The sequence below is a fragment of the Calliphora vicina genome, chromosome 2 (genome assembly GCF_958450345.1).
Source record: "Calliphora vicina chromosome 2, idCalVici1.1, whole genome shotgun sequence".
In the NCBI taxonomy this organism is placed as follows: domain Eukaryota; kingdom Metazoa; phylum Arthropoda; class Insecta; order Diptera; family Calliphoridae; genus Calliphora; species Calliphora vicina.
The window spans coordinates 20,097,745-20,114,476 of NC_088781.1; the positions used below are offsets into that span (position 1 = coordinate 20,097,745).

A 16,732-nucleotide genomic window follows, 5' to 3' on the forward strand; every position below is an offset into this window, starting at 1 on the left:
TCCATAATATTGGTTTTAGTTTTTGGTAATATTTTATGATTTTTTTCTTTTAAGAATTTAATCAAAATGAGAAGAAAACGAGTGTTTTTTAGATTTTTAAGATTAAAACAAAAAAAATTGTTTAAACACTAGAGAACTGAAAATGATAAATATAGTTTGTTTTTGATAAATGTGATTTCAAATAATGAAAAACTAAAAATTATGAGCAACAGTTAAATAGTAATAACCAGTAAATGTCATATGCTACACACCAATTTCATTATAACGAAAATAAATCATGGATTACATAAATATTCAATTATAAACTACACAGGAAACAGCATAATTGGAACAAATACTAAAATAATGGGCCTATGACTACTGTAGAAGCTGTCGAAACGAAGAAGAGGAGGAGACTGTGTCCCACCAATTCAGCCATTCCCCTGATCTAACAAACTGGAGGGAACGGATCCTAGGAGTCCCTTTCCTCTCCTGTTTAGATGAGTTATCAACGATGAATCTGAGAAGCATCCATTCCTTCATCAGAAAATCTGGTTGGTTCAACTTGGAAACAACGGATGTCGAATAAGTATCCTGCTGTTTACTTCTCGAGAAAAGTTGAAATAGAACTCCAATTCGTTTTGTGTATTTTTAAAATATGGGGGATTTCACGTCAAGTGAACCAACTTTTAAAATCGATGTTTTCCGATCGGGATGGAATTTACACCAAGGTTAGACCTATTGGATAGTAATTCAGACACAATTTTTCAACAAGATCGGTCCAGAACTCTCTGAGTTAGAGGGGGGGGTCAAAATTTGACATTTTGGCCAAACATGTGATTTTTCTCATCCATGTAACTTATTACCTATTGTTCTTAGCAAAATATGTTCCAAATAGTTTAGATAGCTATTTCTTCAATCTTTCGAAAAAAAATATTTAAAAAAAAAATAACAAATTTTTAAATTTTTTTTCCGAAATCAAAAACTTTTTTAACTTTTTTTTCTTAAAATTTTTTTAATTTTTTTTTTTTGCAAAATTGTGTCTGAATTACTATCCAATAGGTCTAACCTTGGTGTAAATTCCATCCCGATCGGAAGACATCGATTTTAAAAGTTGGTTCACTTGACGTGAAATCCCCCATATATTAAAATCTAATTTCTAAATACTTTGCCCTAAATAAATTAAAACAATTACTTTAATATATTTTGATATTCATAAAAAGTTTATGTGTATTTTTTTTATTATTTTCTTATTGGTTGAACATTACATTATTGGCATTAATAAAACTAATGATAAATTATAAAAAATAAATGTAAAAAAAATAAAAAAAAATTATAGCACTTTTAAATAAACTTAAAAGCTACATTTGGAGGTAATATGAAGTTAAGGTAGATGTAAATCAAAACGAAAAATAAATACAATCACTTATGTAAATAACTTACATACACGTCACACAACACTTTACAATTCATCAGCCAAATGATGTATATTTTGTAAATGATCACCATAATCAGTGGCCTCACTACCCACAAATGTTTCATAGTTATTTAGAATCTCAAAGTAGGACAAACGATCATCATGATCTTCATCTGTGGACACAAACAAATGATCAACCTCATCGGTGGCCACCACATCATTGCTGGGCACTATCCAACTAAGCACTTCATTACCAGCCAATATGCCATCACTATTCAAATCATAGTCCTTGTCGAAACGTTCCTTTTCGGTGATCAACCATTCTTTGTCATGATGATCAGCGGTCTCTCCCAAAAATTCCTTAAAATCAATTCTACCATCATGATTTGTATCCTTGTCGCGCATGGTCTGTTCCAAGACTACGGGCAGCATTTGTGGGTGTTCTTCGGGATTTTGGAATAGTACGAATTCTTCAGAATTTAACATGCCATCCTTGTTTAAATCGGCCGCTTGGAACATTTCCTTATCATCTCTAATCATTTTTTGTTCCTCATCATAACTATCAAAATCGATGACTTCCTTTTTGTAGCCTTCATCTTCCATGGCATAAACATCAAGCAGATATTCTTTCCAGGTCACTTGATCATTATTATCTTGATCCATTTCTTCGAAACGATCAGCAGCCTCTTCTTCAGCAAGTTTTCTAAAGATTTTTTTTTGATAGGAAAAAATAGTTGTTTTTTTTTTGTTTGTTCCTTGATATTGGTTTTAGTAGTAATATTTTATGGTTAGTATAATTAAACATGATTTTTTTTAAGAATTTGATGAAAATGAGATGAAAACTCGAGCTTTTTTAGGGTTTTATGATTAAAACAAAACAAAAACTTTAAACATTAGTGAACTGAGAATGATTGATATAGCTAGCTTTTTGATAAATTTCAAGTGTTACACGTCCTGAATGTGATTTCAAGCAATGAAAAACCAAAAATTATGGGAAACAGTACAATAGTAATAACCAGGAAATATCATATGCCACACACCAATTTCATTATAACGAAAACAAATTGTGGATTACATAAATATTAAATTATAAACTACACCGAATGTATGAGTTAAAAGTTGCACCAAAAGTACATTTCTTATACATATTTTCAATTAAATGCACATGCACCAATGAACATAAAAGTTATACAAATATTACATCTTCAAAAATTGCTATTTTTTGGGGGAGTTTACAAACCTATGTTTTTTTATTTTTACTAATTTAGCAGTTAAATTTTGCATAGTAATTTAAAAAATTTATTAGTTAATTTTTGATATGGGGACGAAACGAACAATTTTTCTAAATTCTATAATATTGGGTATACATGTTGCCATGACCATGCAAAATTTAAAGTTCTTCGCTTTAGTTTGATTTTTATATACGTTCAAAGTTCATATTTTTTAATAGGTGCTTGCAATAATACCTAAAGTAAAACTGTCGATATCTTTAGAACTGTTAGTCAGATTTTATCGTCTTTAATCTCATATTAAAGCTAATAAATCGTAAAATCCTATCTCAAAAAAGGAATCATCCATTTTCCAAAGATGTTGCTTAACTAAAAGCTATTGTACGATTAAAAACATATCATAACATTCAGAATGGGACAATGGGAATATATTTGAAAAAAGTGTTTTTAGATTTTTTATGTGTATTTTGATAACTATTTGTCCAATTTTTATAAACTTAAGGTGACAAATATTTGACGAAAAAGACGTACCCACTTAATAAAATACATTTGAATTCTTTTCAAATGTATTTCAAAAACTTATTTTACTTAGGATGATTTAAAACAAAAAATTTTGTTTTATTTTATTTGATGCTGTTTGATCTTAAAAAACACTTGTAAGAGTAAACACGTCAAACAAATTTGTACTAAAAATAGTGGTTACGCTTTTTTGAGCAAATATTTTAAAAATTAAAAAAAAAATATTTGCCATGTATGACCCTACCTTTAGTCTTATATTAATCATTGAACAAAAAAATACTTTTATCAGAAAAATTATCATTGGAATGATTAGGGTCCTTTGAAGAAGGGTATCTTGAAATGTATGTTCTTAATTGAAACGTTTATTTTAAAAACCAGTCAAGCAACAAATGATTGATTTAGAGTAAATCAAAGAAAACATTCTAGCAACTTAAAAATTACTTTTACATTTCTGTAAATGTTTGATAAACATAAAACCTTAACATTAATTTAAAAAATAATGAAAAGTTTGTACTTGACTGGTTTCTGAAACAAGCAACCATCACTATTGTAAATTTCATAAGAAATTTTCAAATTTTATTTAAAAGTAAAATGACAAATGAACTTTTTATTCATATATACATATTTGTTCTGAAATAACTATTCGTCATCATACACTAATTTGCCAAATATGATTCTACATTGAGAGAACAACAATTGTTAAGGGCAGAAACAATGAGGGTACATATTCATTTAAAATAAAGTAAGAAAGTATGGTCGGTCAAGCCCGACCATATAATACCCTACACTAAGTAAAAGAGTAAAAACATTTTTCTTTTAAAATTTCAATAATTTATATTTTTGAGTGATTTTCGGAAGTGGGCCTTATATGGGGGCTATGACCAATTATGGACCGTTCACCATGAAATTAGGTCGTGTGATTTATGTCTATATGAAAGTTTACTATGTTGAATTTTGTGATTATACCAACATTTAAAGTGATTTTCGGAAGCGGGTCTATATGGGAGCTATGACTAATTATGGACCGATCGTAACAAAATTTGGTGACATGAATTTTGTATATATAAAACTTATTTGGAGCGAATTTTGTGTAGATACATGTATAAATTAAACATTTATGACCGATAAAGTCCAATTTCGGGAGGACATTTGTATGGGGGCTAGGTGAAATAATGAACCGATTTCAGCCAGTTTCAATAGGCTTCGTCCTTGGGCCGAAAAAATTATATGTACCAAATTTTATAGAAATATCTTCAAAATTGCGACCTGTACTCTGAGCACAAGGTTTACATGGACAGCCAGCCAACCAGCCAGCCACACGGACGGACGGACGGACATCGTTTAATCGACTCAGAAAGTGTTTCTAAGTCGATCGGTAAAAGTGTAAAAAATCAGAGTGTAATTTTCCCATTTTTTTAAATGAATACCCTTAATAATATAATAAACGTATAATAATAAAAAAAAATAACTCGTTCTACAGTGCATTCTGCTTCCCTCGTAGACCATTAAGAAATATACCCATAAAACTCACCTGCAGGGTTTTAGAACTTGTAAATCTTTTTTTTTTTTTTTTGTCACATTTATGGAGACCTACAACATTTATGAAAAAAATAGATTTGGGACTGGTATTACTTAGTATGAAACCATTGAATTGCTGTCACTTGACTTCTTTCTGCACTAAACGCGAATTTATTGACTTCGCTTATACATGGATCAGTATTAAATTTATTTTGCATTAAACTATGCATTTAACTTTACAAAATAGTAATCGCCCAATAACTCAATTTTGGAGTTTTTGTTGCTTGCATGGATTTTTAAATAAACGATTAAATTTTTGTTTTTTGGGAAAACATGTGAAAAACTGGATATTGGAGATAAGATAAAGGTTACTTTTGCAATCTAAGTAGCATATTTTCTAATAAAGGTTTACTTAAGAAGGATATTTTTATTAAATATATGACATTTCACATTTACCCGCAAAAATATTGTGAATTTTTGTAATGGCAACTAGTTATCACATACATTATTTTGTAATGAGTGGTCGTTACCCTGCACATTATATTATTTAGTAGAGTAGGTACTAATTTTTTACGAATAATATTCATTAATTTCTATATGTATCCTCCTTATACCATTACAAAATTAATTAATATTTCAGATTATTAAATAACTTTAAATACTATTTCTTCAATATAATTCCTTTCCCAAACAATAACAAATCTTAAAAAACTCTCTCAACACACGTAGCATCTTTAAACAAAATAAGGTTTAGTGTATTTAATTTTAGAACAAAAACACCCGTATTACAGACACACTTTTCAATGTAAAAAATCTCTCTAAAAATTTATAAATTAATTTTATATAGCCAATTTTGTTTTCTTTTTTATGTAACTCATAGTGCATGAAAATAATATTATGAAAGAAAGGTCGTTTAACTACTTTAAATGTTTGGATTGTTACCAGGTTATAAGAAGCATGCTTTGTTTAATAGATAGTTGTATAAAACAGCATAAGTGTGCGATAAAAAACAAATGTTAATTATGCATAAATGAAAAATGAGTTTGTGTTTTTGTGCTAAAGCATAAATTAAAAAGCTGCCCGCTTAAAAGAATGAAAGATAGTAGTAGAAAGAAGATAGCGTTAATAAAACACAAATACAACAACTCACTTAAAAGACCTTAATATCCAGGCTTTCAGCTCGTGACGATCGATGAATTGATCATTATTTAAATCCATCATACGTATTAATACGGTCAAACGTTTCTTTGACTCCTCCGGCGATAAATTGTCAAATTCTTGGGCTTCTTTGACATTGCCTGTAAAAAAAATATATGTGAACTTTATTGTTATGTATAACAATTTATACTGAACTGAACTAGAACTGAACTAGAACTGAACTAGAACTGAACTAGAACTGAACTAGAACTGAACTAGAACTGAACTAGAACTGAACTAGAACTGAACTAGAACTGAACTAGAACTGAACTAGAACTGAACTAGAACTGAACTAGAACTGAACTAGAACTGAACTAGAACTGAACTAGAACTGAACTAGAACTGAACTAGAACTGAACTAGAACTGAACTAGAACTGAACTAGAACTGAACTAGAACTGAACTAGAACTGAACTAGAACTGAACTAGAACTGAACTAGAACTGAACTAGAACTGAACTAGAACTGAACTAGAACTGAACTAGAACTGAACTAGAACTGAACTAGAACTGAACTAGAACTGAACTAGAACTGAACTAGAACTGAACTAGAACTGAACTAGAACTGAACTAGAACTGAACTAGAACTGAACTAGAACTGAACTAGAACTGAACTAGAACTGAACTAGAACTGAACTAGAACTGAACTAGAACTGAACTAGAACTGAACTAGAACTGAACTAGAACTGAACTAGAACTGAACTAGAACTGAACTAGAACTGAACTAGAACTGAACTAGAACTGAACTAGAACTGAACTAGAACTGAACTAGAACTGAACTAGAACTGAACTAGAACTGAACTAGAACTGAACTAGAACTGAACTAGAACTGAACTAGAACTGAACTAGAACTGAACTAGAACTGAACTAGAACTGAACTAGAACTGAACTAGAACTGAACTAGAACTGAACTAGAACTGAACTAGAACTGAACTAGAACTGAACTAGAACTGAACTAGAACTGAACTAGAACTGAACTAGAACTGAACTAGAACTGAACTAGAACTGAACTAGAACTGAACTAGAACTGAACTAGAACTGAACTAGAACTGAACTAGAACTGAACTAGAACTGAACTAGAACTGAACTAGAACTGAACTAGAACTGAACTAGAACTGAACTAGAACTGAACTAGAACTGAACTAGAACTGAACTAGAACTGAACTAGAACTGAACTAGAACTGAACTAGAACTGAACTAGAACTGAACTAGAACTGAACTAGAACTGAACTAGAACTGAACTAGAACTGAACTAGAACTGAACTAGAACTGAACTAGAACTGAACTAGAACTGAACTAGAACTGAACTAGAACTGAACTAGAACTGAACTAGAACTGAACTAGAACTGAACTAGAACTGAACTAGAACTGAACTAGAACTGAACTAGAACTGAACTAGAACTGAACTAGAACTGAACTAGAACTGAACTAGAACTGAACTAGAACTGAACTAGAACTGAACTAGAACTGAACTAGAACTGAACTAGAACTGAACTAGAACTGAACTAGAACTGAACTAGAACTGAACTAGAACTGAACTAGAACTGAACTAGAACTGAACTAGAACTGAACTAGAACTGAACTAGAACTGAACTAGAACTGAACTAGAACTGAACTAGAACTGAACTAGAACTGAACTAGAACTGAACTAGAACTGAACTAGAACTGAACTAGAACTGAACTAGAACTGAACTAGAACTGAACTAGAACTGAACTAGAACTGAACTAGAACTGAACTAGAACTGAACTAGAACTGAACTAGAACTGAACTAGAACTGAACTAGAACTGAACTAGAACTGAACTAGAACTGAACTAGAACTGAACTAGAACTGAACTAGAACTGAACTAGAACTGAACTAGAACTGAACTAGAACTGAACTAGAACTGAACTAGAACTGAACTAGAACTGAACTAGAACTGAACTAGAACTGAACTAGAACTGAACTAGAACTGAACTAGAACTGAACTAGAACTGAACTAGAACTGAACTAGAACTGAACTAGAACTGAACTAGAACTGAACTAGAACTGAACTAGAACTGAACTAGAACTGAACTAGAACTGAACTAGAACTGAACTAGAACTGAACTAGAACTGAACTAGAACTGAACTAGAACTGAACTAGAACTGAACTAGAACTGAACTAGAACTGAACTAGAACTGAACTAGAACTGAACTAGAACTGAACTAGAACTGAACTAGAACTGAACTAGAACTGAACTAGAACTGAACTAGAACTGAACTAGAACTGAACTAGAACTGAACTAGAACTGAACTAGAACTGAACTAGAACTGAACTAGAACTGAACTAGAACTGAACTAGAACTGAACTAGAACTGAACTAGAACTGAACTAGAACTGAACTAGAACTGAACTAGAACTGAACTAGAACTGAACTAGAACTGAACTAGAACTGAACTAGAACTGAACTAGAACTGAACTAGAACTGAACTAGAACTGAACTAGAACTGAACTAGAACTGAACTAGAACTGAACTAGAACTGAACTAGAACTGAACTAGAACTGAACTAGAACTGAACTAGAACTGAACTAGAACTGAACTAGAACTGAACTAGAACTGAACTAGAACTGAACTAGAACTGAACTAGAACTGAACTAGAACTGAACTAGAACTGAACTAGAACTGAACTAGAACTGAACTAGAACTGAACTAGAACTGAACTAGAACTGAACTAGAACTGAACTAGAACTGAACTAGAACTGAACTAGAACTGAACTAGAACTGAACTAGAACTGAACTAGAACTGAACTAGAACTGAACTAGAACTGAACTAGAACTGAACTAGAACTGAACTAGAACTGAACTAGAACTGAACTAGAACTGAACTAGAACTGAACTAGAACTGAACTAGAACTGAACTAGAACTGAACTAGAACTGAACTAGAACTGAACTAGAACTGAACTAGAACTGAACTAGAACTGAACTAGAACTGAACTAGAACTGAACTAGAACTGAACTAGAACTGAACTAGAACTGAACTAGAACTGAACTAGAACTGAACTAGAACTGAACTAGAACTGAACTAGAACTGAACTAGAACTGAACTAGAACTGAACTAGAACTGAACTAGAACTGAACTAGAACTGAACTAGAACTGAACTAGAACTGAACTAGAACTGAACTAGAACTGAACTAGAACTGAACTAGAACTGAACTAGAACTGAACTAGAACTGAACTAGAACTGAACTAGAACTGAACTAGAACTGAACTAGAACTGAACTAGAACTGAACTAGAACTGAACTAGAACTGAACTAGAACTGAACTAGAACTGAACTAGAACTGAACTAGAACTGAACTAGAACTGAACTAGAACTGAACTAGAACTGAACTAGAACTGAACTAGAACTGAACTAGAACTGAACTAGAACTGAACTAGAACTGAACTAGAACTGAACTAGAACTGAACTAGAACTGAACTAGAACTGAACTAGAACTGAACTAGAACTGAACTAGAACTGAACTAGAACTGAACTAGAACTGAACTAGAACTGAACTAGAACTGAACTAGAACTGAACTAGAACTGAACTAGAACTGAACTAGAACTGAACTAGAACTGAACTAGAACTGAACTAGAACTGAACTAGAACTGAACTAGAACTGAACTAGAACTGAACTAGAACTGAACTAGAACTGAACTAGAACTGAACTAGAACTGAACTAGAACTGAACTAGAACTGAACTAGAACTGAACTAGAACTGAACTAGAACTGAACTAGAACTGAACTAGAACTGAACTAGAACTGAACTAGAACTGAACTAGAACTGAACTAGAACTGAACTAGAACTGAACTAGAACTGAACTAGAACTGAACTAGAACTGAACTAGAACTGAACTAGAACTGAACTAGAACTGAACTAGAACTGAACTAGAACTGAACTAGAACTGAACTAGAACTGAACTAGAACTGAACTAGAACTGAACTAGAACTGAACTAGAACTGAACTAGAACTGAACTAGAACTGAACTAGAACTGAACTAGAACTGAACTAGAACTGAACTAGAACTGAACTAGAACTGAACTAGAACTGAACTAGAACTGAACTAGAACTGAACTAGAACTGAACTAGAACTGAACTAGAACTGAACTAGAACTGAACTAGAACTGAACTAGAACTGAACTAGAACTGAACTAGAACTGAACTAGAACTGAACTAGAACTGAACTAGAACTGAACTAGAACTGAACTAGAACTGAACTAGAACTGAACTAGAACTGAACTAGAACTGAACTAGAACTGAACTAGAACTGAACTAGAACTGAACTAGAACTGAACTAGAACTGAACTAGAACTGAACTAGAACTGAACTAGAACTGAACTAGAACTGAACTAGAACTGAACTAGAACTGAACTAGAACTGAACTAGAACTGAACTAGAACTGAACTAGAACTGAACTAGAACTGAACTAGAACTGAACTAGAACTGAACTAGAACTGAACTAGAACTGAACTAGAACTGAACTAGAACTGAACTAGAACTGAACTAGAACTGAACTAGAACTGAACTAGAACTGAACTAGAACTGAACTAGAACTGAACTAGAACTGAACTAGAACTGAACTAGAACTGAACTAGAACTGAACTAGAACTGAACTAGAACTGAACTAGAACTGAACTAGAACTGAACTAGAACTGAACTAGAACTGAACTAGAACTGAACTAGAACTGAACTAGAACTGAACTAGAACTGAACTAGAACTGAACTAGAACTGAACTAGAACTGAACTAGAACTGAACTAGAACTGAACTAGAACTGAACTAGAACTGAACTAGAACTGAACTAGAACTGAACTAGAACTGAACTAGAACTGAACTAGAACTGAACTAGAACTGAACTAGAACTGAACTAGAACTGAACTAGAACTGAACTAGAACTGAACTAGAACTGAACTAGAACTGAACTAGAACTGAACTAGAACTGAACTAGAACTGAACTAGAACTGAACTAGAACTGAACTAGAACTGAACTAGAACTGAACTAGAACTGAACTAGAACTGAACTAGAACTGAACTGAACTAGAACTGAACTAGAACTGAACTAGAACTGAACTAGAACTGAACTAGAACTGAACTAGAACTGAACTAGAACTGAACTAGAACTGAACTAGAACTGAACTGAACTAGAACTGAACTAGAACTGAACTAGAACTGAACTAGAACTGAACTAGAACTGAACTAGAACTGAACTAGAACTGAACTAGAACTGAACTAGAACTGAACTAGAACTGAACTAGAACTGAACTAGAACTGAACTAGAACTGAACTAGAACTGAACTAGAACTGAACTAGAACTGAACTAGAACTGAACTAGAACTGAACTAGAACTGAACTAGAACTGAACTAGAACTGAACTAGAACTGAACTAGAACTGAACTAGAACTGAACTAGAACTGAACTAGAACTGAACTAGAACTGAACTAGAACTGAACTAGAACTGAACTAGAACTGAACTAGAACTGAACTAGAACTGAACTAGAACTGAACTAGAACTGAACTAGAACTGAACTAGAACTGAACTAGAACTGAACTAGAACTGAACTAGAACTGAACTAGAACTGAACTAGAACTGAACTAGAACTGAACTAGAACTGAACTAGAACTGAACTAGAACTGAACTAGAACTGAACTAGAACTGAACTAGAACTGAACTAGAACTGAACTAGAACTGAACTAGAACTGAACTAGAACTGAACTAGAACTGAACTAGAACTGAACTAGAACTGAACTAGAACTGAACTAGAACTGAACTAGAACTGAACTAGAACTGAACTAGAACTGAACTAGAACTGAACTAGAACTGAACTAGAACTGAACTAGAACTGAACTAGAACTGAACTAGAACTGAACTAGAACTTTTATTTTAATTTACTACTTACCAATAATGGCCTCATGATCAAATTCCACATTGTGTTCACCATTTTCATGATGATGAGCATCTCTGGGCTGATAAAATCCATCCTTGACACGTTCTTTGCTGGTGTGTTTTTCATGTTTATGTGGAGTTATGCCAGCATATGCTGGCATTGTGCTAACCACCAATAAAAAGGCAGCGCATACCAGTAATAAAAATAATTTTGACATTTTGTTAAGTTATTAATTGTTTATAGTAGGCCTTTATCTTATTTATATTTAAAGCCAAACAGGCCAAATATTATACGCTTTCAATTAAATATTTTTCTTTAATTAATTATTTTCTGCAGAACACTTGAATAAATGGCAACCAGACATTCAAACACACACAGGCAATGTGTTTATTTTCTGAGTCAATTTTCTTTTGAAACTATGTATACGAGAATAGTAAAAGTGCTTTTCCACAATACAGCTGCTTTTTAATTATTTTTTATTTTTGTTTTTAGATTTTCTTCAAAATTAGACAATTGCTCATGGCATAAAGTGTGTCGTCGTCAATGATATTGGCTGATGAATAGGATGTTTATACAAGTGTCTTAAAATTGTCGTTTTTTTGTTTGTTTGACTCTTTATTTATGTTATTAGTGTTTAATTTATTCTTTGGTGTTTTACTTTTCTTTTTTTTAGTTAACCGGCTCGTAACAGTAAGGTGAGTGCGTATGTTGTGTCCCACAAGAGCTCTTCTGAGCAACTGAAATAAAAATTAAGCAAGAAATTATAAATTAAAAGAAATTAATGAATTCTATGTTCTTTTTTCATTGTGTATTGGATGCTGAGTAAATTTGTTCTTTACCACGTCATTTTTTAGTACTCGTGTGTGTACACAAATGATCTTTTGTAGAATATATTTGAAGATGATGTTTTCTGTGTTTATTTTGTCTCCTAAAGAAATGAACTCTTTTGACCTTTAGCTATTTTTTCAACTCACCTGAGAGGGAGTATGTATGTGTTTGATTTGAGAGTATTTTAGTTGGAATAATTAAATTGTGGTTATTATTAAACGTATTAATGTTTGTTTTATATTTAGTTAATGCGAGAAATAATTTGATTTCGCAGAAATTGTATGCAATGGTGTCGATGCAAATTTTTTTTCCCTAAAAAAATGTTTTTGAAGAAATCATGAAAGATTTTTGAAATAACTAAAATACTAAAAATAGCAAAAGTGGAGATATAGCAAAAGAAATATTTTAAAACAAGTAAGACAGATATTTGCGGCTGTGCCGAATGTTATATATCTTTCACCATAGTATACTTTAAGATTTCGACCATTTTCGGTCCGATTTTCTATGGTAATTTATATGACGTTGGAAAGGTCTTTGAAATATCTATCATTATCATTATACATATTGTCTATGTTAATGAATTCTAACCGAGACTATAGCGGATATATTGATGTATGTAAATTCCACCGTAGACAACCCAAAAATTTATCTTTGATATTCAGATTTTGTTAATTTATGACACACATAACGCCTGAAGACCTACCTATGTATATCCTTAACACCTTGAGAAATTTAGACATTTTATTTATAAATTTTAAAAAAACTCGCGATTTGTGTACCTATGTATATCCTTAACACTAATGGTGAAGGGTATGAAAACATAGAACTTAAACCAAAATAACGAATTCATTACTATAAGGACCTGACTTGTGTCATCTTTAAAAAAAATGCTTCTGCCGTATGTAAATCAAAATAATCATATAAAATATGTAGTAAATTATCACAAAAAGTAAGTCTTAATGTAATTACACATATTCAATTAAATTTCTTCGCAATAGAATGAAAATATACCAATAATAAAATCAATATTTTGCCGGTGCAAACTAAACTTTTTCAACCATATGCAATAAAATTAAAACTTACCTTTATACTATAAAAACTACTAGTTACCAATAGTTTATATTCATTTTAATACATTTTGCTTTCAATTAACTAATTATCTCTAAATAATTAAAAAATATTACAGGAAAACTACACCAGAGTCCTTTTTAGTTTTCACAGTTTTTCTTTTGTTTTATTTTTCTATAGCTGTCAATACTGTTATCGATTTATGTGATAACAAATGTATTGTTCATAGTTTGAGAGTCATTGCTTACTGAAGTAAACATTTTTTATACAGTACATTTTTGACATTTCATTTTATGTTCAGTGATGGTAACTTTTCTTTCTCAATTCACAAAGTATGCATAGCCAAAATCCGTTTCCTAGACCAGCTCTGTTGAAATGAGATAGATTTATTGTTTAATCGCTTTATGCAACAAATATATAAGCCAAAGCAGTTCTGAAAGTAAGAGAGAAATATAAAACAGTCATATTTTCTGTCTCATGACACATCTGTAGATTTGCGGCGCAATTGTTTTTAAAATCGCTAAATATGACAAGAAAATAGCTAAATTACCAACACTGTCGGATTTCCGAACGAATCGAAACAAAAAAAAAACAACTTTTTTGCAAATCTGTCGCGAAAATAAATTAATTTGCTTATTTTTGTTTTGTGAAAAATACATACATCTAATAAAATTAAAGTAAAAATTATTTATTTATAAAATCGGGACAATAATTAAAAGAAATCAAAAAAAGTTAAAACAAATAAAATCAAAAAAAGTAAGTGTTTTGTGAAAATTTACGCCTCAAGATAAATATTGCAAAAATTTAATTTTTTTAGAAACAATTAAATTTTATAAAGCAAATTATGTTCAGGGCGTTGTCTGTCTGTTTAAAAAGTTCAGCTTCAGTGCACAATTAACCCAACTAACATTTGTAGAGTTACAAAAATTACAGATTATTATAAGACCTAGACATAATTTCTGTGTACTATTTCGTCAAGTGTGGGTGAGCGTTGATTATTTAGATTTTGCTGTGTCATATAACAATGTTAACACCACCTGTGTGAAAGTTGGTCATTGCATTTACTCTAGTTTGTTTGGTTTTTTTTCATTCTATTACCTCAAGGTCTTGTAAACAAATGAAATAAAATACTCCCTACCACATATCACACAAACAAACAAACACGCAAACCCTTGCCGCAAATCATCAACAAGGTTATTGGCAGTGAGTAGGACTGTTCGGAAATTCTATCGGCTCGGTTGCTATCAAATCGGCCTACAAATGTCTGATATATAAGGAAAAAATCGGGACAACCTCGAATTTTGGCCCAGTTTTGATCTATATATGGATTACTAAGTCATTATTATAGACAACTAGCTTGACCCGCTGCGATTCGCTACCCCTGTCGTAGTAATAAAAAATATATAGCCTATTGACGTTTCCCAGTAAGGATCTATCTACGTTCCAAATTTCAATAAAATCGGTTCAGCCGTTTAGGCGTGATGCTCAAACAAATAAACAAACCAACAAACAAACTTACAAAGACATTTATATAGATATGGATAACTAATGAAGGATATTTGCAAGTCCATTGCAACGATGTATATAAGGCTATAGTAAAATGGACCTACAATGGGTCAAAATCAAGAAAAATATTTTTTTGAATTTTTTTTTTCAACAAATAAATTTTTTTTGTCATAAATTATTTTTTCTCAAAAAAAGACTTTTTAAAAATAAAAAATTTGGAAAAAACTTTATTAATTTGGTGAAGGGGGGTATATAACATTCGGCACAGCCGAATATAGCTCTCTTACTTGTTGTATTAAAATTATTAAAAGTAATCGCATAAAATCTTAAAATAAATTTAAAAAAATATTCGAATTTGTCGAATAATTCGAGACAAAAAAACCGGTTTGTCGAATAACTCGAAAACCGTCCTTTTGTAAAAACCGGTTTAAAAAACTGGAAAAAAAACCGGTTTTTCGAATAATCCGAAAACTGGTTTGACAACTCTAAAATTTAAAAAAAAAATGTATCTATTGTAATATGTAATTGAAGCATTTCAGATCGAATATATAATTTGTGAGATACAGCTGCGGTCAAAATAATAGCACCACGACATTCATATTGTTATATAATGATATTACGTAAAAACTGTGAAATTAATTTTTGTTGTTTTTGTATTAATTTATGCTTAATTCAATAAACTTTCAAACATTAATAATAATTTTGAAAATTAGATGCAAATTTTAAAGAAAAACTACATAATATATAAATACCTAAGAAATTCATCAGTCAAAAAAATAGCACCAAGATAAAAATCGATTAAAATAAACAAAAATTAACAAAAATTAACCAGAACAAAATTTAATTTGGTAACAATTATTATGGTTTGTAACGTTCTTAACACCTTATTATTAAAAGTAAAATATTGCTGCCTTTCGTTTTCATATTTTTTGGCAAAAAAGAGACCGACCAACTCCTACCCATAAAGATTCTAAAATTTTGTATCGAATTTGTATGCCAAATATATTTTTTCATTCCCCAAAATAAATTGTTGACTCTTGGTCATAATTTTTAATAAAATTATGTTTGGGGATATCGCTTTCTGTGCCACGACATTGACCTTTTAGCTTGAAACCCAAATGTATATCAATTTATCATTCCATAGATCATTCCTAGGGTCATAATTTCTTTGATTTATATCTGAATATGATTTTATCAAGCATTTGATCATATAATATTGAATTATTTATTCTACATATTCAATATATTCTTCGAATGTTATAGTAGAAAAACCACGATCAAATTATAATTTTAAAATCTGTGTGTTTGTAAGAAAAGATGAAAATATTATCTTAAATTTTGGTTGAAATTGGATTTGGAGGACATTCTATAGAAGTCTGACAATATAATATGTTTAATTATTTGACCAAAAAGTGTTTTGGTACTTGAATGTTGAAAAATGCTAATGCGACTTTGGAAATTTTACCTTTAATAGAGGATGTTATATTGTAATTGGTGAAACTTTTCTAGGGTTTAAATAATTTAAATTTTGTTCCTGGAATGGTCAGCAACACTAGTCGTCACTTTTGACCACGAAACGTTGGGC

General features: G+C 31.3%; 1 protein-coding gene across 1 annotated transcript; it reads right to left on the reverse strand.

Annotated features, from left to right (window-relative positions):
* Nucleotides 1-1,174: 1,174 nt before the first annotated feature.
* On the reverse strand, nucleotides 1,175-13,775 carry LOC135950832 (reticulocalbin-2). Its single transcript, XM_065500358.1, has 4 exons — nucleotides 13,657-13,775; nucleotides 11,758-12,482; nucleotides 5,813-5,960; nucleotides 1,175-2,099 (listed from the first exon to the last, which is right to left on the reverse strand). The coding sequence occupies exons 2-4, from the start codon at nucleotides 11,960-11,962 to the stop codon at nucleotides 1,442-1,444; spliced, it is 1,011 nt and encodes a 336-aa protein (XP_065356430.1). The 5' UTR covers nucleotides 11,963-12,482; nucleotides 13,657-13,775; the 3' UTR covers nucleotides 1,175-1,441.
* Nucleotides 13,776-16,732: the final 2,957 nt, after the last annotated feature.